Genomic DNA, 25265 nt, shown 5'->3' with positions numbered 1-25265 from the left:
TAAGCATCTAACGACTTTTCTCGAAACTTAGTGCTACGCTGCGCTCCCTGTTTTTAGAAATTGAATTAAAATGTAAAGGAACCACTCAACATCCATGTCTTCGTAGCGCACCGCTCGAAGTTACAATAATGATGCCTGGTAAGCAGGACTTGTTTATTGACCAAGCTCCGTGGAATTAACGAAGAATTGGAGTTACAGAACAATACTTCGCGAAAAATGATAGTTTATTCATTGTTCCGATGGCCGGACACAAGTGCCGATCTGCGGCTTTGGAGACCACGACATTCTACTGGACGTCAACTTTTAGAGGCAGAGACACACAGTCGAGGACTCTGCCGTTGTCTACAACATTCAGAGTGGCTTCCAGGTTACCGTCCTGAAAAACAAGGAAAAGAAAGAGTTAGAATAGTGACGATGACAAAGAAGAGCAACAGTATATATTTGCGTGGGAATTTATGCCTTCATCTTTTTCCTCTAGTTGAGTTCCCAGTTATGCATAAAGGATATCAAGACAATGTCATTTTGAGAGCTTTTGTTTGGCTAAAAGCGCGAGAGAATTTTGTGAAGGTAGGATCAAGGAATGAGAAGATTAAAGGTAAAACGACAACGCAGGTTGATATGAGCGAAAAACTGTTTGAATATAGCGCTCCATTGGGTACTTTCAAAAAAGAGTTAACCGCATTACTACTAGCCGATATTGTTTCCTTTTCTAGATCAATGTCATTATGTTCTATTTCTGTTTGCACGCACGAACATCGTTCACAAAATGAATATATACAGTGCACTTGTGCTATGTGTGCACTGTGGCTGTGTAGTGCGTATTACAAGTGTAATATGTTTGTACTTGTGTAAATTCTGTACTTTTGCCTTTTATATGTACTTCCTTCCCATATCACTGCTGTCGAAACTGACTGTTTACTGTAGGGGACTGGGACCTTTCGTCAGGTCATTGGTACGTTTAGTCTGTCTCCACTCGCTGTGACGAGGAAATAAAGTTCATTCAATTCAATTCATTCAAAGAAATTAAAGGCAGTCTGTGTCTCCATACGTTATCATGTGCCCTTAAAATGCAACATCAATTTAAATGTAATTGACAGTTTGTGCGCATTTTTTTGTAGAAACCTTTTATCTTTACCTAGTATTATTTCACTTCAGAAACATCAATCTGTAAGCACAGTGTACCATTAAAGTTCTGAAGAAAAATTTGTGAGTGCTTTAAACTTGTGCGATAAAATTAGAGGTAAGCCTGGCAGCGTCAAACCAATTTGAAGTTGTGACCGCTTGAATGAAAGCACGATGGCGCCTAGGATTTTATTTCAGTCAGTGAATTCACAGTCAGGGAAATATACAGCTTTATGGCAGAGACAAATATCTGAATGAGACAGACATCGCAGGTGGTGGTGAGCAATTGAAACGTGCACTCACCCCAAGATAGTCTCTCGCTGCCTGGTTGTTAGGCAGACGGAAAGCCAAATGCGAGGTATAGGTACCCGGTAGGACGGGACATTTGTTGTCCCAATCGGCATTCAGTATCTTCTCGGTACGGGTGGTGCCTCCACAGGTCTTCAGTTCACTGTGGGTGGGTTGGAATAGAAATGATGGGCGCACACTCGAGAACTTCACTTAACCGATCGCATTGTTTAGTAAGTCAAGTAACGCCAAGGTCTCCGCCTTAATTGGAACGAAGGTTTGAGAAACCGCTCAATAAACGTCTGGTAGTGATGGAGTGGTGAACGCGAGTGGAGATATTAAAAAAGCTTCCACCAGCCCGTAATAACATACAAATAAATATCAGGTAGGAGGTGGCATCAAGGCTCTTCTCTGTATCGCTAATTACACATATTAAAATGGGCGTGACTTCATTATCCCGATGATCAGCTTTGTCAGATATTGATGAGAAATTGTCCCGGCCGCAAGCATCTTTTCGATTCTTGTTGTAAATTTTATAATGAGCAACTCTACTCTAACGAGGTGGCAATAAATATAAAATATTGCGATATTTGCGTTATGAAAGAAGTGAGGCGTCATTCAAACCAAGGAAGGCATAGAGAATGTTTTACAAATGACGCTCTATATGAAAGGTAAAAATTAGTGGCCTAATGACTATTTGGATGTAAAATGAGTTAACCGAAACAGGAGCAAAGGGTAATCGCGTGCAGCTGCTGGAATTCTACCACCCAAAATGCTCGCGTTTTCTACACTGTTCTACCAACTGAGAAGTGGTGGCCGCTCTCCATTCTTCTGCCGTGTATATGCGTTACGCGCAGCCTAACCTTGACAGTGTTCACCACTGCCGTTCCTAACCATACTGACAGGTGTAGAACTTTTCATCGCGCCGTAGGTGCCACTTAGAGCGTCATCGAACGGGGGAGGGGGCAGGTGCGCGACAGCTATCGTCTTCTGCTCAGAGCACATCAAGACCAGGATCGGCACTCTGGCAGTTTTGTGATGGAAAAATATGCAAGTAATGTTTAAATACAAGTAACATCAAAGACTTATGAAGCCAAATTCATATTTTAATATAACCATCTGCATGTCTTCAAATTCCTTTCAACGTGGTGTTAAGCTATGAAAGAGAATGTACGCTGTGTTTAGGCCAGCCAAATTAGTGATGAGTTAAGAAAACATCATAGACGACGCCAGGAAAGAAAAAAAAATAAAAATAGCGAGTATTTCAGATCTACTTATATATAACCAATTGTATAGTTCAAATAGATACACCATGCGTTCGCACTGATCGAGCGCAACTGCGTTTTATAATTAGCAAAATGTGGAGGGTCTGCATCCCAAACAGCACAAAGCATGGGCCCAATGTCGGATAGATATCTATATGTAAAAGGACCACCATTTGCCAATATATTACAAAAGCTGGGCCGATGTGCTCTGTGGCTAAGAATGTTGGTGCGTCACTGCTGTACGGAGATAAAACCACTCGTCTGACACTATGATCCAAGCGCAGCAACAAAACAGGGGACAGATATAAGCGCTTGTTTGTCGTCTGTTTTTTTTTTTTGCTGCGCTATGCATCATAACGCATACCCACTAGCCCGAACCATCACGTTGTCTGGCACATTCTAAGCTGAAATGACAAATTAATCCGTTGCCTTATTGAGGAAAAACGCTAAGGCGCACGTGTGCTGTGCGATGTCAGTGCACGTTAAAGATACCCAGGTGGTCGAAATTAATCCGGAGCGGAGCCCTCCACTACGGCACCTCTTTCTTCCTTTCTTCTTTAACTCCCTCCTTTATCCCTTCCCTTACGGCGCGGTTCAGGTGTCCAACGATATATGAGACAGATACTGCGCCATTTCCTTTCCCTCCAAAAAAACCAAACCAATCCGTTGCCTGCCATACTCGACACAGGACAAGGAATACTGCAATAAATAAATCCCATGGAGTGTTTCATTACTGACTATATATGAAAATCATATGCACTTGAACTACGCTCAGTAATCTCACCAGGGAAGCACGCTCTTGACGCATGGCAGTTTCGTGCCATCGGAACTGGCGAAGGAGATTTGCAGGACTGCGCTTTCGCCGACAACTTCGTTCACAATTATGGTGGCATCAATTTTGACTTTCTTGCCCAGCTTTGCATCCTTGATGGTCACGTTCGTGATCTCGAAAGGAGGGTCTTCCAAACCTAACAGCATAAAAGAAAAAATGTATCGTGCAGAGATAAGATAGACTTCTTGTTGAAGGAAGGAAGCCTCTGCGAGCAGCACAAAAGCTGTGTCAGGTAGGGATCTCCAAACAATTCTTATATCTTAAGGAACACAGTAAAAAAAAATTTTCTTACCATTGATAGCGGACATCATTTCATAGAAGGAGGAATATAGATTAAGCAAAATGTTACGATTATTTTAAACGCTCTAGAACGTCTTTAGATAGCACTTCATTTTTTTTTAATCGAAGAGCATTGAAAAAAAAGATTCAAAAAGTACTGTGTCCAAAATTGACGAATTTCATTTTAGCTAACTCCACCGATCGTCATCCCAACATGTCAGCAGTGGGCGTCGGCAGTAAGAAAGAGGCCTTTTCAGTGCATAAAACTGACTTTGAAATGGTACGTTGGGTACGAGGTATTTCTTGTTTTATTGAAGTAGCTAGCTGGTTATCGTTTGAATTTCCGCCGACTGACTAACGGTGCCCACCACATATTGAATATCGAATATTCTCTTATTATTATCATAAAACTACACCAGTCTTTACATATGAAAAAAGCCAAGTGTCACCGCAACCATTTTCTGTTAATTTTTTACGTGCAGTTTTTGTGTTCCTTAATAAGAATTTGAAAATTTCATAAACATGTCGCAGGTTCCCCCCCTCCCCACCCAGATTATTATTCGTGGGCAAAGGCGCTATCTGGCGCCGAAAGGCCACATTTCCGGGACCGCTCACTTTGATACCCGCGTAGGCATAATTCCGGTTTCTAGACGGTGTTCTCTATTCAAGAAGAGCGCCCTAAGTGCACATTTTCAGTTCGGTCTGCCGCGATTTCCTGGAGCCCCGAATTGCGAGGTGCAAAGAGCTGACACGCCTTTGTTGTTGCGTTCCCTCAGCCAGAACTGCGCTGGCCATTGCATCAGTAATTCTAGCTCAAAAGCTAATACTGCATAGCTTGCTGTATAAGTACATGCGACTAGCATCAAAACATATTTCAAAGCTCGAAAGCAGGAGCAGGTGGCTCTGCCTGACCTGAAGGCGCTGGGAGCTGCTACGCAACTAATGCGATCAAAGACTGCAGTCACGGTGTTTCCAGTTGTTTACAGCAATAAAGCAGATCCTAAGCAAGCCAGACCTATTTCAATATTTATTTATGTATTTATTTATTATTCCTAAAAGGCCCCTAGGAAGGGGGTTTACATGAGGGGTGGGCATCTTCAGTGAATGATGACGTTATTAATTGCAGTCCTGAAATTTGCAGCATTGGAGTGGCGCACGTCTTCTTCGGGCAGATCATTGCAGTCCTTCGCTGTTTGTACAAAGAAAGAACAAAGTCGCGACGATGTGCGCGCATGCGCACGGTATACAGATCTTGAGTGGCTTGTATGGGAAGAGTGGCGACGTGCAGGTGAAATGATGGTGCAATCAAGTGGAAAAAGATAAAATTTATGATAGAGACTAAGCCTAATAAGTTTGCACCTGGTGAATACGCAGTTTGCGAAGAGTTTCAAAATGGCGATGCAGATGAGCCCAGCAGCTGTACGAATCAACAGAGCTTCAAAAATGCTGAAGTAATTTACCCTAATAAAACTGCAGTGTAGCTCTTGCTATGGCAATAATGAGGCATAACTGCTAAGGTCCACGACTCTGAAATAACCCTAAAAAGCGGTCGAGGACTTACCAGGACATGGTGTCACAGGAGGATTCTGCGTAGAGGAGTGCGCTAGATGGACAACAGCCAAAAACCCGACAGAAGTAGTGAAGAACATCTCCACTTTGAATGTCGACCTGGACAGCGCTATGGCAGGTGGTCGAGTGTCTGCTTTTTAAACCACTCATGCTGCATGTCTGCACCACATTCTGGCGGAAAAAAACCGGAACTGTTTATTAATGCAGTCGGACCCACTCTTCACTCACACCTGGATCACCCGTCCTTTCAGAACAGGTTTATGGCTTTCAAGAGCTTATGTATCACATTTCCAGCGTAGCTGGCAGTATCCGCTGTGGAAGCATGTGTTCGAACCCGGCGACAATGATAGGTAATTGTTTATGGGGTTGAACGTCTTGAATTTGTACGTGTGTATTAACTCTTTCTGCCCTGCTGTTGTCAACCGAGAAAAAAATACAACTATTTTGTTCTAGCCTTGGTAACCGAAAAAAATACTACTAATTTTTATTAGTATAGCTCCTCAGGGATGACTGTTGTCGGCGTCGCTGTTCATGCATGAGGTTCATAAGGTCCGCTTTGCTGAACAATCCAACTCAACAGACTGCACCGACGTATCTCTCACTGTTTTTGAAATAAAACTTTGTAAAGGCTAAAAAAGTCAACCTCTAAAATGGCGGCTTGCTGGAGAGTCATGTGAGGCTTCTCAGAATGTTTCCTGAGTTTTCGCTCGCAGACGGGCTGGGAGTGATCTGTACTGCTGTTGTATCATACAATGATGACCCGTCCAAGCAAGGCGAAAATTCGAAGACGATGTGCACGATCTAGAAATCGGAAACTGCGTTGCCATTAATAAAGATCTGTTTGATTTCATCGACTACAACTGAAATGATCTTGATGATCTTAGTTTCCAATTTAACTGGAACGTGTACGTGGATAGAATTAAAGCCTAACAAATAGATTCCAATTCTTATGGTCGTCGTTAGACACATTGCTGCTCAATATAATGTGCCCAGTAAACGTTGTTCCAACCAGCAGTCCTGTCTGCTGAAATAGGCTAATTTTCCCTCTAACAGTTAAGAGCAGATGCCTTAGAAACATGGTTTAGACGAATGCGTAACATGCCTAAGAGAAGGCAGAGACAGTTTTCCAATTGTTACATAGCCGTCATTCGTGATCGGAGTTCAAAATGGAATTTTGGCATGTTATAAACTGAAAGTATTACGAGAGAATTGCGTGGTTATTAGAACCGACAATGTTATTCCTTTGTGATGGAGTGGTTGTGAACGACCAGTGATCACACATGGCCGCAATCACCCACGATCCAGTCCTAATAGCATCCTTAATTCTTATGCAATGCGCCCCTTTAGTCTATACTTACCTCGTTAATGACCATCCTTAACCGCCCCTGTAGCGTCCACAATGTAATTTTCGTTGAACATGATGTGAATCAGAGTTTTCAACAGCGGCACACAACGTGTTAGTTCACCTGGAAGGGAGTCTTCTAGGCAGCGGCAGAGGAAATGAAGGTCCAGTCTTTCGTGTCAATCGCATTTATTGGTGCTCTGAAGTATGAAAACTGTACGTGAACATCAAATATCTGTGGTAGATAAATTAGAAGCTTCGATCTTTCGAGCATTCACCGGTGCAGTTATTGGTTACGGACCGCTGTGTCTTAGTCGACGTCAATCGTTACGGGGATGAGCACGCAGCCAAGAACTTCACTCCCGTTCAAGATGTTGAATGTGACTACAACGTTCCCATCCTGAAAACAGAGAACACAAGTGTGAAAACTTCTCTAGCGACGTGGTCAAGGAGAATTAAAGTGCTTGAACGATTTCTATCCCGGATTATCACTTTCCTTGAGCCATCCTGCTTTGCTGTCAACATTCCAGACAGAGAGAATTACCGGAAGACCACTGCGTATAATCAGTATTTTGTAAAAAATCTGACGGCAAACATAGGAAAAAGATACGCTTGAGGTAACGATAGATTCGAGATGCAAGTGAAATGGGCAAGTCGGTGGCAATGATAAACACGCCACTACTCAATGCGACCCCAAAGTGAGCTTGGGTTCTTTTATAGTTCTCTATATAAATAAATAAACTCCAAATAATCGTGAAACCTCTGGAGCAGCTGCACCTCCCTTAAAAAAATTTGTTTAGACAGGCTACAGACTGTCCATAGACTTCTATTAAGTCTTTAGACTCTCTATAGAAAATCCGTAAAGAACAGTCTATAGGTAATACAAATTCTATGGGCAGTCTATAGACAATCTAGATTTATGTCCGTACACTTTTAGTAGACTTTTATCTAGAGTGTCTGCAAACAAAGAATATCTATAGGAACGCAATAGAGTCTACAAGGAGTCTATAGACTGTCTACAGACCATTTTTTGTAAGGGCTAATCGTGTACATTTGATCAAGGCGTACGCTAGAAGCCAAGCCAAGTGCCCAAACATTTCATTTTAATCAAAATAAGGAGCATTGTAGAATTTTTCCAGCTCATCAGAAATTTATCATTCTGATTAACTGCTAAGCCGCGTTGGGCGCCAGGGATTGCCTTTTGTGCTTCTTTTTTAACAAGCAGATGTCATGTGCCCTCGAATAGAGCAACCGCAGAAAGCTGACTTTCTATTTTTTCCGCAAACATTAAAAACAAACTGCAATCTATCTCCAGCCAGAGTAAACCAGTTTTTCTTCAGTGCTACGGGGTGTCTCCGGACCGGCTTGTTAGAAGCAGGCAGCTGCTATTCTATGGATACAAGCCAACTTCAATTTCTCCTCAGTGTCCTTTTAAAGCAAATCTTGGGCTTACCCTCGGCCTGCACTTACCCCAAAATAGTTCTTGGCGTCTTGACCCTCGGGCAGGAGGAATGGCAGGTGCGTGGAGTACATGCCCGGTTGCACGGGGCAGGTGTTGTGCCAGTCCTTGCTCAGTTCCTTCTCTTGTTCGGTCGTGCCGTTACATAGGTTCAACTGGCTGGAAGTAGGATGCGAGTAAAGAGAAGTAAGGAGCGCCACTATCAGGCCTGAGTTAAGCCTGGGTGGAGCCATTCGCTGTATGTGCACGGCACCCTAGACAGCATCGCCTACTGCAGGCACAACGGTTTGGCTAGACCGCGCATGAGCAGGAACTTGCTGTGGACTGCGCGCATGCCAGCGGCATGGCGTCGAAAACGCTCCAAGAGCACGCCGTCCTATTGACCTTGAGCACGCCGGCTCTACACTTTGTGACCACAAGCACGTGCATGAGCAGTCTCGACATAGGGCCTGCCGCCTGACGTCGGTGTGTGGACCCGTGGTCTGTGGACTTGCGTGCACAAGCCGTAGTGAGGACTCGTGATGTAGACTCGAAGTTCTCTTATGTGAACTTTCTCGTGAACGCGCCTCTGCCTGCGCTCCGAAATCTTATGTGCGTAACTTAATTAAAAGTTCGCTTGTTCTGCTGTCCTCCTGACAAAAAGACCTCTGAGGGTTCACTCCAGGCCGTGGTTGGGCACTTGTCTGAACGCCTCGCGACTAATATGAGAACCTTGAGATGACCATTGAGAATTCACAGAAATGTGTTGGTAATTTTGAAAAATCGTAGACTGGTTACTCGGGGAAATAACTAAGCGGCTGTGTGCTCCGCCACCACAAGTTTATGCGAGACAGCATGGAACCGGAACAGAAGATGTGAGTCAATGTATTACTATATTGCACCAACTAACCTATAACATACCTATGACATACATCTGCTGGTTTGTGTGGGTTTAACGTCCCAAAGCGACTCAGGCTATGAGGGACGCCGTAGTGAATGGCTCCAGAAATTTAAACCACCTGGAGTTCTTTAACGTGTACTAACATCGCACAGTACACGGGCCTCTAGAATTTCAACTCCACCGAAATTCAACCGCCGCAGCCGGGACCGAACCCGCGTCTTTCGGGTCAGCAGCCAAGCGTCATAACTACTGAGCCACCGCGGCGGCCACACGTCTAGTGATAATACTGTTACCACTAATAACCCCCTCTGTAATTCGAAACCCCTGAGGGTAAAATAAATTAAATGAAATTAAATACCATAACAGTTACAATGTCTTAAAACTAACCGCAATTATGTTTCACCAATGGGCCCAATCCACTGCCGTAATAGTATTGCTACTGCTGCTATTACTTATGTTGCTACTGCTTCTACTCCCGTTGCTACTATAATACTATCCAAGCGGCAGTGGTCACGTCCCTTGGCCCATAGAAAGTTTCGTACTCCGCTACCGCTCTTCAAAAAAGCGCCTCCCCAAGCATCGCGGGAAACGGGCCCAATATTGGAAATGAATGGCTTTACACTGGCCCATTGTAGGACCAGCCTTTGCCAATATAATTTCAATATTGGGCTGATTACCTGTGCTGCTTGGGTCCGGCGAGTGTCGGGGCTGGCTGCTTCAAGCCTAGCACGGTTGCTCGCTTACCATGGCATGACGCGCGGATCGCAGGGCAATTTTTCGCCGTCAGGCTTGGCAAAGGACAGCTGCAAGACCGGGTGCTGGCCTACGACTTCCTTGACATGAACCGCACCGTCGATTGCTATCTCTTCGCCGAGCTTTGCACCTGTGACATTGATGGCCAGGACATCGACCACAGGGTTGTCTAGCCCTGAAAAAGAGAGGTGGAATACATTTTGTTCAAGCCACCGGGGAAGGGGGGCTCAGTGGTTAGGGCGCTCGGCTTTTGACCCGGAAGGCGGGGATGGGAACCCGGCCGCGGCGGTCGAATTTTGATGGAGGCGAAATTCCAGAGGTACTGTGAGATGTCGGTGCATATTAAAGAGCCACAGGTGGTCGAAATTTCTTGAGCTTTTCACTACGGCGTCCCTCGTAGCCTGAGTCGCTTTTGGACGTTAGGTTCCCGTAAAACATAAACATATTTTTCGTTTATTCGCGAAGTAGGTTGGCCATGTACGAAAAGGCTGTATTATTAACGCACAATTGACGTCTGACAGGTTTTGCAGGTGACGAAATGGGGGCTTAATAGGCTTTGTCAGTTCGGCTTTAGTATTTTTAGTAATGCATAGAATTGGAATATTTAGTGATCCGATCTGGACTGTCAAGTGATATGCACACGGAAAACGAGAAGCTACAAACTGTATATCTAATACAACATCAATTCGCTGGAACAATAACATGTTAAGTAAAATAAGGCTGTAATATGCCTCTCGCATGTAATATGCCAAGTCTCCTTGTTTACGTTTATTGTATTACGTGGCTCGAATTGTACCATACACAATGCCAGCTGGTCATTCTTGTTTTACAATGTTTAGTGCAATCGCAGGTGAATTTAAAATGCTAGTTTGAGAAAATGTTAATCCTATTTTTATTGTCAGTAACAATCAAGTCTATGGCTCGCTTCTGTTATACTGGTACTTGTACGACAAAGAAAGATACATTCATAGCTGAGAAAATCCTATTTAAAACTTTTCCCGCCACTTGATTCAATCTCGAGATCACCATTAAAAACTGAATGACCATCTAGCCAAGCGTCCGGGATCGACGCCCAAAAAACTGAATCTGTGTACAGCAGCTTACTTGCAAAACCTGTCGCTGATGACGACGCTTCTGCTTTATTTTTGGCATTGCTTAGATTACAAAAGCTTCTCTTGGAGCTAATGTTGTGCCTTTTTCTTTTGAACACCGTAATCCTAATAAACAGGCTAATATAAGTTTCTTTTCAATGTCTATTTAAAGCCTTTCTTAAAATAAGCGATCATTTGCTTCATTCTTGGCTCCAAAAGTTCACTATACTAAGATATATCTCTTAGCGAACATTGATTGTGCCGTTTTTTTTTTGAAGTTATTGCGTATGTTTCCAGTGGAAAGGATTTCTTGTGACAGGTTCTTTGCCGTAAACTGTGCCTGAATTTTGGAGTTAAATACATATCCCGACGGAGACTTCATTGAATAGATATTTTTACTTTATTCTGTTCACGTTGCATGGGGCAAAATTCAGAGATAAAGCAAGCGCCATATAGTTGTCAGCCTAATGCAAGTTAAAATCTATGACGTCAGGAAAAAGAAAGCAAAATTACGAGAATTATCTCGGCCATAGGTCATACATGGAGCTGCAAACTTGCTTCGCTATACGTAGTCGTGCAAGTTTGCCCGAAGCCTAGAGGTGTGCGGATTGCGAATATTGACCTTACGGGTTTTAAACTCGATGCGCCGAACACAAAAGCATCGATGTAAACTACGCGAAAAGCTATACAAAATGTGTCCTCGTAAAATGGTTTATATTTGTCATGCAAGGCCAAAAAACTTGCATGCTCTATAGTTCAACCCTTCGTGATATTATAAATCAAAATTGATTACTTCTCTTCCATGAAGGATTCTGAACATTCCAGAGAAGTTACTCTTTTCATTGAGAATGCTTGAATCTCCATCTATGCAACGGATAGTTTCAGTGCTTAAAACATGAAGTTTACATGCGGAATATAGCGAGACTCTGTGGCACCATTTGAAAGTTTGGAAAAGGAAAGGTTCCTCTGTCTTTTTCTAAATAAACAGGCTAAAGAGCCATGAGAGCGCGCCATTGCACATCGGGTTAAGGGCACACTAACCTTCACTGCAACTACTACAGAGCAACTAAGCAAGCCAAGCTTTACTCATGGCGGCTAGGACCCGACGCTACTGAAAAGAATGTAGGCTTAGTTACCTGGGCATCGCTTGACCGGTGGGTTCTGTATGTCGGCTATCGTCGCGTGAACAACAGCTGCAAGGACGAACGTTATTGCGGCGATCATTTTTTATGTGGTCGTTTGGTAGAAAGGCGTATCTCGTTCGAACCGGCTTTTAAACCGCAGCGCCTGACGGTACAGAGGGTTTGAGGAATTGCATAGATGTCATCCTTAGCAGTGATAAAGGCGAATATATACTTACGTTTGGTCAGAAAGGTCAGTGTTCCCCCTCACATAATATATGTCCACTCAACCCCAGGCACAGCTTACGAGAACACGTGGATGTCAACTTGTCCAATTAATGCCAGAGTGGCTCACGAAGTGGATACCAAGCTGTCAGGTTCAACTGACCGGGCAAGGCCTTTGAGATGACTCTGGAATGCCACATGTCGGAAACATATAGCAGCGGTGCTTAGAGCGGTCCCACCTACTAACGGGAGGTTATAATCCAGACTGTTTGTTATTATTCCTTATCTTTGTCTTTTATAAAGTGGATGTTTCAGAAATACATATGGCGGAATTATGGGCATGTGTTAGAGCTGTCTGGCACTTTCTCTTTTAATGCACGAAGCACTACGCTAAGCCCGACAAAGCTGAACGCCAGATCTGTCCTGATACATGGTTTCTAATCCCGCCTCCAAAATTCTCATTTTTATTGCTGCACAAAATTTATATACTGGCTCGTGACAGTTAATTGGAGTTTTTCGGGAAAAGCAAATCAGTCGTGCTGACCGCGCAGTCTGTGTTGCCGGTTCAATATCTAACGAAATGTGTTCTTGTGTTCTACCTTTTGCGCGACGTAGCAGCTGAGGTATTTATTTCTATGTGCTGCGCGCTGTTACTGATTCAGTATGCGCTCTCTTTGCTGGCAGAGCCGGAAAAACACTTTCACTCGCAACGGAAACAAGCAAAAGTTAAAAATAAAGCTATGGAAAGATAAAGTTATGAGTACATTTGAGATTGTTCCTATTTATGAAAATTTAACTAAACACGAAAAAATGTTGGTATGCCGAAACTGTTAGTACCCCCAAAACCTTTCCGACTGTTTTTTTGTGAGCTAATATTTTGTGAGAAATCTAGTTACAGAAGTGAATACAATTCCACGCGCTCTACACAGATACGCCAACGTGCTGTACACATGATGTTTTATTGACTCCGGCCTTAAAACAATGGGTAGTTTCAGGTCTGGATAAACACGGCACAAGTAATTAAATGTCGCGTCATATGTCGTTTAAAAAAGGTGCTTTCTTCCCTCACTGTGTCTTTCTACAGGCGGACATGTTTCATGAATGTCTGGAGAAATGCAGTTGCTTATGATAGCAAATTAGTGACTGCTGCATGGAGTGCACACTTCTGGAGCGATTAACCCTAACAACTTCTATTTATGACCCATCAATTTGAGCGAGGGATTCTACAACAAGGGCTCTAGGTAAGCGCAGTTGGAATCGCTGTGAAAATCATAACAGAAAATAAGCTGCGGTTTAACTGCTGGTGAACCTGATTGGAGAGCGGAAGCTGTGCTCTATCGGGCAGCTAGACGTGGCTTGGCGTCTGTAACGTTGATTGCGTTCCGGACATTTGATAGGCAGCACGCCTACCCTAAATTAATGGTTGACCGCGAGTGGTTGCTCACCCAATGAATGCTTCGGCCTATTGCTGCAGTGCCGGCTGCCTGCCACAACGTAGTCGGCGCTACCGCATGCAGGCCACATCTCTCTCACAACGGCCACGTACCTCAAAGCGGTATTGCAGCGTCCACTGCCCCAGAGAGCCAGTTATGCGCCCTCCCTTTCCTCAAGTACATTATGAAACGTTGTCAACGCCAACGCCAATGAACACAATGAAGGCCGATGGCCTAAAGCTTCAGTGCCGCCTTTCTGCCACAACGTTGTCAATGCCAACGCATACAGCGCATATCCTTCAATACCGCCGCGTAGCTTTAAGCGCGACTCAGATGTCCACAGTCCAAGGGGGCCAGTTATGCGCATTTCCTTTACTTTCGAAGCTCCCGCTCTTCATCAGTTTCGGCGCAGCTCCGAGCACCTGAAGGTCGCTGAAGGTCAAAGCGATGGAGTCAGCGAAACTCGCGCAACGTGGCATAGCAAACTTTTCGCTTTAAAAGATATACGAATGCCGCCCACAGAGTACTCTACCATAAACGCGTTGATATCTGGGAATTGAGCGCTTTTCACAATGTGCCATCAGTGTTTTATGACTTCTGTTCTCTATAATAGGTGCTCTTCTGAAGAGAGCGGTGGTGCGATACAGCGCCCGTATAATGAAACAATTCTTTTTTATTTTCCCTTTCATTCCCTTGTTCCTTGTGGCTGGTTGCACCAGCGTCCCACTCCCTGCCTTACTGGATTCGATCAAGTGACGCAAAGAAATCTGCGCGTGTGACGTGGTTTCGATGAGTAAATAAGGGATGACAAATTTGAAACGTAATAAATGATGTCGGAGTGATTGCATCACACCGGCCATAGAGTAGTTGCTGCCGGTTCTTCGGTGTACGGAGGGATGAAAATCTGAGACTTGAGACGATAGCTGCCTGGTCTCCTTATATTCTCCCCCTTCCCCACTGAGGAGCCCGCAACCTCCACAGGTGGTTGCCCACCGCCGCCATCGATCCACCATCTACCTCACCCTCTACTACCACACCCACCTGAAGCTCCATCGATCGCTACCTACGTAACTTTAGCTTCTAGGAGCTCAAGAAGCTAGAATCGAGGTAGTCAGTTAATTACCCAGAAGGTGGATAGGTGATGACGCACCTTGACAATGGCAATCAGTGGTTGAGGAGTACCCATAGCACCCCTGGGGGATCGCAGTGGATCGGGCAACTTCCAGGTGGTCGAAATTTACCCAGAGCCATTCATTACGGCGTGTATCGAAGCCTCTGTGCCACTTTGAGGCGTTAAATTTCACATGGCATACATTTGGGAGAGGTATACCTCCAGGCAACTTCCGGGCACACTCAACTCATGTAACCCAATCCCCCCGATGGCAGCGCCTGCCATAGAAGGGCAGAGGCGCATCGCTTGACCGCTGCCCCATTGTGCCAGGAGTGCTAGGAAGACTCCCAGAGATCTATCAATGTAGAGATTCGCTAATTCCGCATATATTGACATTAACCCATTATCGCTGCCTGAAGAAATGAAAAAAATGTCGCTCGTGAACGCTGGATTTGAACACCGGAACCTAAGTGAAAAACCGGACAGCTTGCGCACCTAAATCGCATTGGGCCTAACTTCTCAAATCAACCCTCATTTTTGTTTTTGGATCGTTAGCTAAAACGCTAAGGCGCCCGTGTGCTGTGCGATGTCAGTGCACGTTAAAGATCCCCAGGTGGTCGAAATTATTCCGGAGACCTCCACTACGGCACCTATTCTTCCTTTCTTCTTTCACTCCCTCCTTTATCCCTTCCCTTACGGCGAGGTTCAGGTGTCCGAAGATATATGAGACAGATACTGCGCCATTTCCTTTCCCCAAAAAACCAATTATTATTATTATTAGCTAACATCCACGGCTACGCTAGCCTCAAAGAGTGTTCGGGTTCTCTGGGAAAATTTAGTTCTTAATACAAATATCTGTACGATTGGAACTTTTTTCTAAAGGTTTATTTCTGCTGACAACACAATCGAAAAATAATAGTTTTACATGTCGCTAAGCAAGACGTGGTTGTAGGCCTGGACATCCAATGAGCAGAAGCGGACAATTATGGATACAAATCCGCATCTTGTTCCTTGAATTCCTCCGTAAGTTTTGCATCCACCGGCGACATAGCTGGTGACGGAGCCGGCATTACCTTAGTTAAGTTTTACTTGCAGGGGGTACGTCAAACACTCAAGAACGTCATTGTCATCCTCGACTTCGATCTTGACGTTAACGTTCCCGTCCTGAAAATGGGGAAACAATGCCATTGATTAGTAAAAACAAGCCATGAGCTTTTAACGCGGTAGTGTTAGAGCGGACGTTTGGTGAAGACCCCGGGGGCACAACGAAATCCCTGATTGGTCAATGACGATGTGGCTTCAACGCCACTTTCACCACCACATTACCTAGCACAGGTAATTCAATCACCCGACAGCAATAAAAAAACTGAACAGTGATGATGTTACTACACAATTAGCCAATGGTCTGCAGGGTCGTGAAAGGGACACTGAGGAGAACTCTATCAATTTTTTTTGTTAGGAAAATCTGATAGTTCGGCATTTCATGGTATTGTTGCCGCTTGTCCGGGCGCGAAAGATGCACTTATTTCAAAGAAATTTCGATTCGAAGTTGAAAAAGTTTTTCCCGCCCCTCTGATTCAAACTCGGGAAACTCTTATGACGCCACGGCAACTCTTATGACGTCACAAAACGGAGTGACGTGATCGTGACGTAAACGCAGACTCCGTGATTCCTGACGGCTAGAGGTGCGGTGTGCTACCTTCCTTTGCAAGCCTCAGAGATTCGTGACGTCCATGAAGTAAAGAAAATTCCTCCAAGGTGGCGCCTCTTGTCCTAGGAAGTCATCACGCTTGTACTTGCGAGATTGGCCTGTGGCGGCGATACCTGTATTTTGGTTCTTGCTATTTTCTACATTACAAGAGCTTTGTTTTCATGAAGAGTGGCGTTTTTGTGATCAGGAGCTGCTATTCTATGGATACAAGCCAACTTCAATTTCTCCTCAGTGTCCCTTGAAGCGATTCCACCGTTATCACTTAGTGCCTTTTAAAAAAGGATTTCTGTCTGAAAGAATAATGGTCGAGCCGCGACTCGAACTCGAACTGAACGTCGGTGATAGTACGGCCTGCGGCGTTACTACGTTCAGACCGGCCGTGCCTGTAGCTGCTGGTTTTTTTTCGTAAGAATTGACGGCTCAGATCAAACGAAAAGAGAACTGAACGGGGCGTTTCAAAATACGGCTAGAGGACTTTGTTGTTTGGGATAAACTTATTGGAACAGTCAATACCGGCACCGACAGTGTCAACTGCCACAGTTTCGGTCAAGCATTTGGAAGTGTCGGAATAGTGGCAGTGAGAACTCACCCCGAAATAAAGTTTTGCGAGATCGTTGTCGGGCAGGTCGAAGGTCAAGAGGGCCGAGTAAGTTCCGGGAGCGACGGGACAAGTATTGCCCCAACCTTGGTTTAGTGTCTGCTCTATTTCCGTTGTGCCATTACAGAGCTTCAGCGTGCTATTGATGGAAGGAAAAAGAGAAGCGTTCGAGATATAGTCAAAATACAACGTAGTCCATCTCATTTAGCTCGTCATCCTTATCAGCCTACCTAATCCTACTACAGGACAAAGGCGTTTACCACTCAGCTGCAATTATTGCCGTCCTGTGCCAGCTGCGGCCAGCTGCAGCTCTCTCTTCCAACAAAGTATGCAACTAGCCGAAGAAAATGTCATGTACAATTTAGCTAAAAATAATAATTAGGCGTGGTTAACCTGCTGTTATTGAAGTGTGAGTTTACATTGTAAAGAGCTATATTTTAATCACAGAGTGAGTCGGCCTCTGGGGACCGAAATTAGAAGAGTAATTCAGCACTACATTTTCAGACAATCAGACAGAGAGATATGATAGGACGGGCGTTGAGTGTGCTTTTCAATGAACTTAGTTGGAGTTAGCATCCATTCTCGGATGCCTATTTGTGCGGTTGTCTGCAAAAATGTATCTCTGCGTCACCAAGTATGGCACCGCAACGTGTTTTATTAAGTTACCTGTGCTGCTCGTAATATATATAAACAGTCGTTAAAGAATAAAAAGTGCAACGCTGAAAGCAAACCGTCACCTAATTGTGACTTCGTTGGCGGAAATTGTTTGAAGCATTTCAAACTCTCTGGCAATCTTGCTACAGGCTCCGCTGCCATGACTGGCAGCCAAGTTCCATACTTCCATGCCCAAAATCACGTGGCTACAGTCATACTTTATGCAGCGCAGCTCGTATAGATGGCACATCTCCTATAGTTTACTTGCGCTATACCTCCAGATATAAGCCGACGGTATAGGTGGCGTTTCTTGGATGCGCTGTTCGATACTGCCCTGTTTTCGCTGATGATAACTAAGGACGTATAATGATATGCTTGTCAAACATTTCTTTTGTTTAGATCATCAACATTACCAGGCAGCTTCGTCCAGCCGGACAGCCTGTTAATCCACTGAGTCCTGTGTTTCGCTAGCCACGGCTACCATATCAGAAAAAAAAATTCAGAATCCCTTCTTCTCACATTTTCTCATATGAGCCCATAAACCATCTTATTCCCTTTGTTTCAACCGTTTTATCCGCACACACTCTTGGTTGCAGCTTTGCAGCATCAAATGCGGGGCACAAGAGGCCGTTCCTTTGCCTCGATTACCCGGATTAACGCCATAAACCGAATTTATTTCATGATTAATAAAGATGGCGCTTGTTTGGCACGAGTCCTTGAAACAACTTTTCTTACTTTTTACTGGCCCTATTCCGATCTCGTTGCTGCTGTCGCATAATGTTTCTTCACCAGACTGTGCACAAAGTCAGAGTAATAATTAAAACAACAATAATTATATTTGTGCGTACGCCTATGGCCAATCCTACACTTACGGTCAGCATCAGCGAGCTTTGCTTATGGGTGGACGGGTAGGTCGGAAAACTGACGAAAAGAACCAATATAACCTCATAAGTGAACATAACTTGAGCGTCAAAAAAGAATAATAATAATAATAATAATAATAATAATAATAATAATAATAATAATAATAATAATAATAATAATAATAATAATAATAATAATAATAATAATAATTGTTTTTTGGGGGAAAGGAAATGGCGCAGTATCTGTCTCATATATCGTTGGAATAATAAATATGCATAATGATTTTATTGCAGAATAAGAACACAAACCCAAAGGCGGCTTAAATATTTTCAAAGAGCATTTAAAAATTGACACGTCCATAGAAAGACGGATATAAGATTCATCATTGGATCACTTTTGCATCTGCAGGATAGCTGGCGTTGTGAGCATTTCATCGGACACAGGATGAAAGCTCTGCTTCGTCGCGATTTATTGACCAGATGTGGCGGGAGCTGCTAGTTCGGTGTACAGTGCGGCGACAACACTGGCTGCGCTTCGGGACCACACCATAGAGTTCCTTACTATTAACTAGAGGGAAAGTTGGCGCCCCGCCTATGGGAGTTTGCATCGAGCTTCCTCGAGACCACCTGTACCCCCATGAGCGCTCTAAGCATCATCAGAACTACAACTTTTGGCCAAAAAATAATGAAAAAACGAACGTTGTTCGATAATCAAGAAAGTCCTATGATTCAATATCCTGTCTATAAATCGCAACAAAGGAGCAGAAAAGCATGTAAATGCAAATTTTGCTCAAAGTAAGCGATGGCTTGCTCTCCTATTGGCCAAGCATTGCAGACCACAAAAGCCAATATTTCGTGCATAACAGGCGCATTTTAAAAAGATATGTTTTTGAAAAAACTTTTGTCGCTTCAACATTTTCAAAGGTTTTTCCACAGTATTTCGGAAAACAAAAACCTTTTATTGGCGTCGTGGGCTGTTGCGTTTTAATAATAATAATAATAATAATAATAATAATTGGTTTTTGGGGAAAGGAAATGGCGCAGTATCTGTCTCATATATCGTTGGACACCTGAACCGCGCCGTAAGGCAAGGAATAAAGGAGGGAGTGAAAGAAGAAAGGAAGAAAAGGTGCCGTAGTGGAGGGCTCCGGAATAATTTCGACCACCTGGGGATCTTTAACGTGCACTGACATCGCACAGCACACGGGTGCCTTAGCGTTTTTGCTCCATAAAAACGCAGCCGCCGCGGTCGGGTTCAAACCCGGGAACTCCGGATCATTAGTTTTAGCTACTATGGCTTTTGCGCACTACTTTTACGTAGAAGTCGTCTGCGCGCGGAGCGCGCTGTGGATACGAAATGTGGAATCTCAGTAGTGCCACTTCATGCTCCTGAAAAAAACCTATTGTCCGGCACCAAGTAGCTCATCGCCCCATGATGCTTTGCGCACCCATGGAGGTTCAGGTGCAGCGGCGCCAGCTTTCCCCCTAGTTAATAGTAAGAAACTCTATGGGCCACACCACGCGGAGACCTTTATGTGGCTCCGCAGAAAAAACTGCGAGCTTGAGGCAATAGCTTCCACTTTAAGCTCATAAGCCAAGCTCGCAATTCTGAAGACGACGGACTTAGCTTTCTCTGCAGGGTCACATTTAAGTCTGACCCCGAGACCATTACTAAAAAATGCACACAAAAATCCGGGTGAAAGATTGAAAAAGAATGTGGTGGATGGTGGATCGAAAGTATCGGGCTCCTCCAACAGGTTCTATGCTATAGAGGCTGGACGCTTCAAGAAGTGAAACAAGTAAACAAAAAATGAAACGATTGAAGATGCGACCTAAACTTCCTGCAGGGATCACGCAAAGTGAATGGGTTCGATAAGCGATTTTGTTTGTTTTTTGCGAATTCAAAAGGTCGTATGCGTTCTGGTTTGCGCCTCTGGTCACGTACCTGCGATTTGCGTTTTCTGTGGTATGTTTCATTGGAGTTTTATTGACTCTAGCTATTCCATCAATTTAATAACTCGCTCTGAAATTTTGGAAAACATCTGGCAGCTGCATTTCAGTGCAACGACCTGGAAAGAGCGCAATACATTTCAGAGGACTCAAGAGCTCTTCAGTTCGGCTCTACTATACAGAGCAGATAGATGGTGCGCAAAACAATGACGATCTTCTGTGCGACTAACATAGAGTTCATGACATTTCTGAACCTGTCTTCTCATGTGTAGTCTGCACTAGATGTGAGCGGTTAAGAAATCGGAGCCACTTCGTGAATACTATTTTTGGACTAAAAGTAAATAGCAGCTTAGTGCATGGCGAGAAATCAGCAGAGACGCAGCCATTCTATCTCTTCAATGCGTGCCGTGTGAAGTTATTTTGCTGAGTTCTGCAACGATGAATGAATTCAGGCACTGTGAATTCTTTTGAGGTAAAAATTATAGCGAAAACTTTCATTGCGTGCTCCTACTCTCTGTGCTGCTGATCATAATTGGCTGGTCACTGTGTGGTGTTTTTTACTAAATATTCTCTTAATAGTTGTGTGTCGAACGACATGAAAGAAGCTCCATTGGCTGAATTTTGTTTCGAAATGAGTGTATCTTATGTTTGTCTCGTAATATACGTGGGTGCCGTGAGTTTCGGTCTCAGAGCAATCGTTGAGAACATTCTGATAAATGGATGAAGTCTTGCGGAGATGTGCAAAACTTCACGCAGTGTGTAAATGCGCATTCGTTTGCACTGTGGGAGTGTTTGCTTGAGTTTTGAGGAGTGGTCCTCGATTACCCAAAGTCCAGGCGTTGTTTTTGGTGATGGCTGCAACTTCTCTCGCATAAAGTTTCTGCTTATGAAAAAAAAAATCGAATACTTACCACGGCAAAACTGAAGGAAGACAGGGAAGCTTCTGGCCGTCTGATCCGTAAAGTGAAATCTTCAAAACAGGATTGTCGTCAACCTCTTGGGTTAAAATGGCCGTGCCTTCGAATTTCGGTGACTTCCCCAACTCCGCGTCTGTGATGGTGATGTTCTCGATCTGGACCACGGGGTTAGTTATACCTAAAAGATGAGATCAGTTTAAAGTGAGGAAAATTAAGTATGCCTTTTTCATCTTCTTTTCAGTCGTCAAAACTCAGTCATGTGGTCGGCGCTGTTTCTACTACTAGGAAACAAACCTGCATGACCTGGTACGAATGTGCGAGCTTTTGGTTATGATGTTACTGAATTACTCAACCTTGCTCTGCTTCAATGATTATCTTAATTATTATATCATATCCTTCTTGAAAGAGAAGGGATCAGAGTAGCTGCAACCGAAGCCTGCCTAGAGATATGTTTCATTCAAGGTGAAGCTACATGGCAATAGCATAAAAAGTTACAGGTACAAGACATTTCATGCTTATCAAGCGAAGAAACAAAGCCACGCTGCTTACACATACATGGCGCATTCCTGTTTGTATGCATGCAATGTGAAATCATTTTGCGTGCTAAATCATTTCGGGTCAAGTAACCTCACGGAATTAAATGGGACTACCTTCCTCCGAATGCAGCCCTGACGATGAGAAGCAGCACTTTACGCTTTAAAATCCTTCGCAGGATGCCCTGTTATGCATAACCTGTGCGTCTTATGCTGACTGCACTTGTCGCTACTAATAAATGCTTAAAACGCAACTCGTAGTCGTGCGCTGCTTGGTTTGTTGCCAAATTTAAAATTTCACAAAGTGCTCCTTCTTGTTTCAAGTAAAAATTATCCTCCGGGACGATTTATCTGTCCTTCAGAATGGCATAAAATGGGACTAAATTTACTAATGTGCAGACTTGTTTTCCTATCGTAGTTCAGTCTGCTTTTCTTAAATCGGCGTCATTCGTATTAATTATGAAAGGTTTCAAACAAACATATTTTTGAGAAATTTTTGTGCAAATATTGGTAATCACTAGAATATTGCTTAGCACAGCCGTCCTTTGTAGGAATGGCCCTTTTACGCTAACAACTCAATGTGCTCTTGCATGGTGCTTTAGTTTATCTGTGTACAGGGTGATGACAAAGAAACTGGTTCATTTATCCTATTTATATAGCTGTGGATACGACCTACTACAACTTTACTTCAGAATATTGAAAGAATATACAAGGGACTTCACCCAAGATGTTCCGCAATTTTTAAATATAGGCTTTTTAAAATAGAACAACGCTTCTTTTTTACGTAGCATTGTCAGTGGTGTTGGGTACATGTCCACCAAAATAAATGCGCTTTCAAGAACCTCGTACACAAGGCAACCTCTCCAGTGCACGTAACTCGTCGAAGGAGCCCAAAATTGTTGGGCCACAGTGCTGAGGCTAACTGCTTGTTCGAAATTTAAAAAAATCTGATAAGGATATTTCTTTGGGTGGGTAATACGGCTCTCAATATATGAAGAGACGAACAGTAATGGTTAAAATTTTAACAACGAACTACTAGTCAGTCAGCCTACTAGCTGGCATGTCTAGCTGTATACTGATGTGCTACACCGCTTAAAATGCTATGTCAAGAAAAGTGGTCTCCTAACAAAAAAAGCTGATGAAAAAGAATGCAGAATATCTCAGGTCAAATATCCGGTACATTTTACAAGTGTATATAAAGCTTTCATTAAAACAGTGTTCTGGAAAAAGGACGTAAAGAAAGGTATACAGGTTACGGGTGAGAAATAAACAAAACTATTTTTCTCTATTCATGGTAGAAAGGCAACGTTGAAAAGCAGTTAGCTCATATCTCAACAAGGCAAACTGGGATAGGCCGCTCAGATGTATCACAATTTCTCCACGTTCCTAACACGAACAAAATTAAATTCCGCTGTTGCTTTCTGTCGATGAATTGAAAAGAAAACTACCAAATCACGAACGAAGAGAGTGGATAAAAACAGAAGACGAACATCACAAGGATGACTTATTATTGGAGAGTTGTGATGGCTGTTTCTCGAAGCTCTCCCATGAAAGCGAAACTAACGCAGTCTTGCATGTTCAAATTTAGTATTTTTTTCTTCACAGGCATAAGAAGCACGTGTTAACAGTTGAACCAATTGGAGAAAGGTTACAATAAGCGCTCGTCGTGCGTCTAATTCTGCACGGAGATTATACCCAATTATTTTCTTCGATGTTCCTCGGTGCTGAGAAAAAAGGCAATAAAAATGCAAAAATTCCTCTGAAGTGGGCTTGTGTAACGGCTGCGCTGTTTTCATGCAGTTGGTTCATCGATGCGCGGCGGCAGGTCTTCGTTACTTTTACTTTTCGTTAGAGCAACAACTTTGTAATATACTGTTAGGAGCGATAGTAAGGCAAGCTGACAGACGTCAATGGGGAGATGGCTTCGTTCGTTATAGGTTCTAATCTGCGCAGTGGAAATAATATAGCGATCTTATTGTAGCTCGACGCTTTGTTCATTGATGTCTGTAGGGAGCGTTGCAAGTCGTTGATTTAGAGTGAGCATATTTTTGATATTTTCACGAAAACTGAACAGATATTTTAGTTCTAATGTAGTCAGCGCAGCTTAAGACAAGCGAAAACAATAAAAAATGTTGCTTCAAAGTGGATTAGATTGTCTTTGATGGAGACGTTCACAAATAGCGCGCTTGAAACAAAACACACTCGAATAGAAAAAGTTTTGTGAATATTTGAATGACGTTTGTTGTACGCATTGTTGGTCGGCAGCTACTAAATTGGTGTTTTTAAACTGCTTTTGAACATTGATTTTTCTGAGTGATTAAACTTATCAAGGCATTTCTTGTTTCTTAACAAGTTATAAAAACCAACACTGCATTAGCGCTCAGTTGCACTACCAGGTGTTAACCCCCTAGCTAACTGTAGCCACTTTTCAAGACCAGAACTTAATCCATTCGGGAGCACTGCCAAAAGAAGCTTGACGAGAAAAGGCTGTAAACGGTCTTACCTGGACATTGCGTTATCTGAGGAGTCTGGGTGGAACTGGCAGCCTGGTGAAAAACGGCCAAAAAGCCGAGAAAAGCAACGGCGAACATGCTGGAGCCCAATATCAGTTGAACTGGTGCAGAAGTATGGATTTGCTGCTCCTTTTAAACGGCAGCCGCTATCGGAGTTCGGTACGTCAACGGTGGGGCAAATGCCCTTGGACATGGAAACAAAACCTCGTGCAAGACTTTTACGTGGCGTACTGACGACAGACACGGCTTAAATGTCGTTCGTCGAACCGACCATAGGAGGAGGACTGGGCACGTGCATTATTGTTTCATTTATTTGTACAACTCCTGGGGGCCCTTTACGGAGCCTGACTAGAGGCGCAGACAAGCATAAAAGATAACACCCGCAGTTAAAAACTCGTAACTAAGTTTTTATTTCACTGCTGGTCGGCACAGCTCTACTGAAAAACATCCGTTAGGCGGATGCAGCTGGACCTAAATACGGGATTTTTAAAGGAAGTTCTACTTCCTCACTAACGTTTCATTGCTGGTGCACAAAGCAATGCTCCCAGAGCGTTTCCAACGAGCAACCTTTGCCGCGCTTTTCTCTCCTTTTTTGGTTTGGTTTTTTATAAGAGTCATCTTGACATCACAGACGGCGAAAGATTTAAGGTGATTTTATGTTCGGGCGAAAGCAGCAAGTCTTATCCAGGGCTTACAGAGTTTTCTGCTCTGTAGGCCAAATCATGTGCGCTGCTTAATAGAAACCGTGAGATGTTC

At 43.6% G+C, this 25265-nt stretch overlaps 3 protein-coding genes across 3 annotated transcripts; all 3 read right to left on the bottom strand.

Annotated features, from left to right (window-relative positions):
• Positions 1-214: 214 nt before the first annotated feature.
• Positions 215-5462, bottom strand: LOC144105543 (uncharacterized). Its single transcript, XM_077638664.1, has 4 exons — positions 5348-5462; positions 3460-3643; positions 1426-1573; positions 215-376 (listed from the first exon to the last, which is right to left on the bottom strand). The coding sequence occupies exons 1-4, from the start codon at positions 5433-5435 to the stop codon at positions 287-289; spliced, it is 510 nt and encodes a 169-aa protein (XP_077494790.1). The 5' UTR covers positions 5436-5462; the 3' UTR covers positions 215-286.
• A 1412-nt stretch (positions 5463-6874) lies between these two features.
• Positions 6875-12170, bottom strand: LOC144105542 (uncharacterized). Its single transcript, XM_077638663.1, has 4 exons — positions 12017-12170; positions 9781-9964; positions 8168-8315; positions 6875-7097 (listed from the first exon to the last, which is right to left on the bottom strand). The coding sequence occupies exons 1-4, from the start codon at positions 12102-12104 to the stop codon at positions 7008-7010; spliced, it is 510 nt and encodes a 169-aa protein (XP_077494789.1). The 5' UTR covers positions 12105-12170; the 3' UTR covers positions 6875-7007.
• A 3475-nt stretch (positions 12171-15645) lies between these two features.
• LOC144105540 (uncharacterized) lies at positions 15646-24680 on the bottom strand. Its single transcript, XM_077638662.1, has 4 exons — positions 24500-24680; positions 21458-21641; positions 17071-17218; positions 15646-15934 (listed from the first exon to the last, which is right to left on the bottom strand). The coding sequence occupies exons 1-4, from the start codon at positions 24585-24587 to the stop codon at positions 15845-15847; spliced, it is 510 nt and encodes a 169-aa protein (XP_077494788.1). The 5' UTR covers positions 24588-24680; the 3' UTR covers positions 15646-15844.
• Between the last annotated feature and the right edge of the window lie 585 nt (positions 24681-25265).

The sequence above is a fragment of the Amblyomma americanum genome, chromosome 9, assembly GCF_052857255.1.
Source record: "Amblyomma americanum isolate KBUSLIRL-KWMA chromosome 9, ASM5285725v1, whole genome shotgun sequence".
NCBI classification, from domain to species: domain Eukaryota; kingdom Metazoa; phylum Arthropoda; class Arachnida; order Ixodida; family Ixodidae; genus Amblyomma; species Amblyomma americanum.
This window is presented reverse-complemented; position numbering and strand designations above follow the sequence as displayed.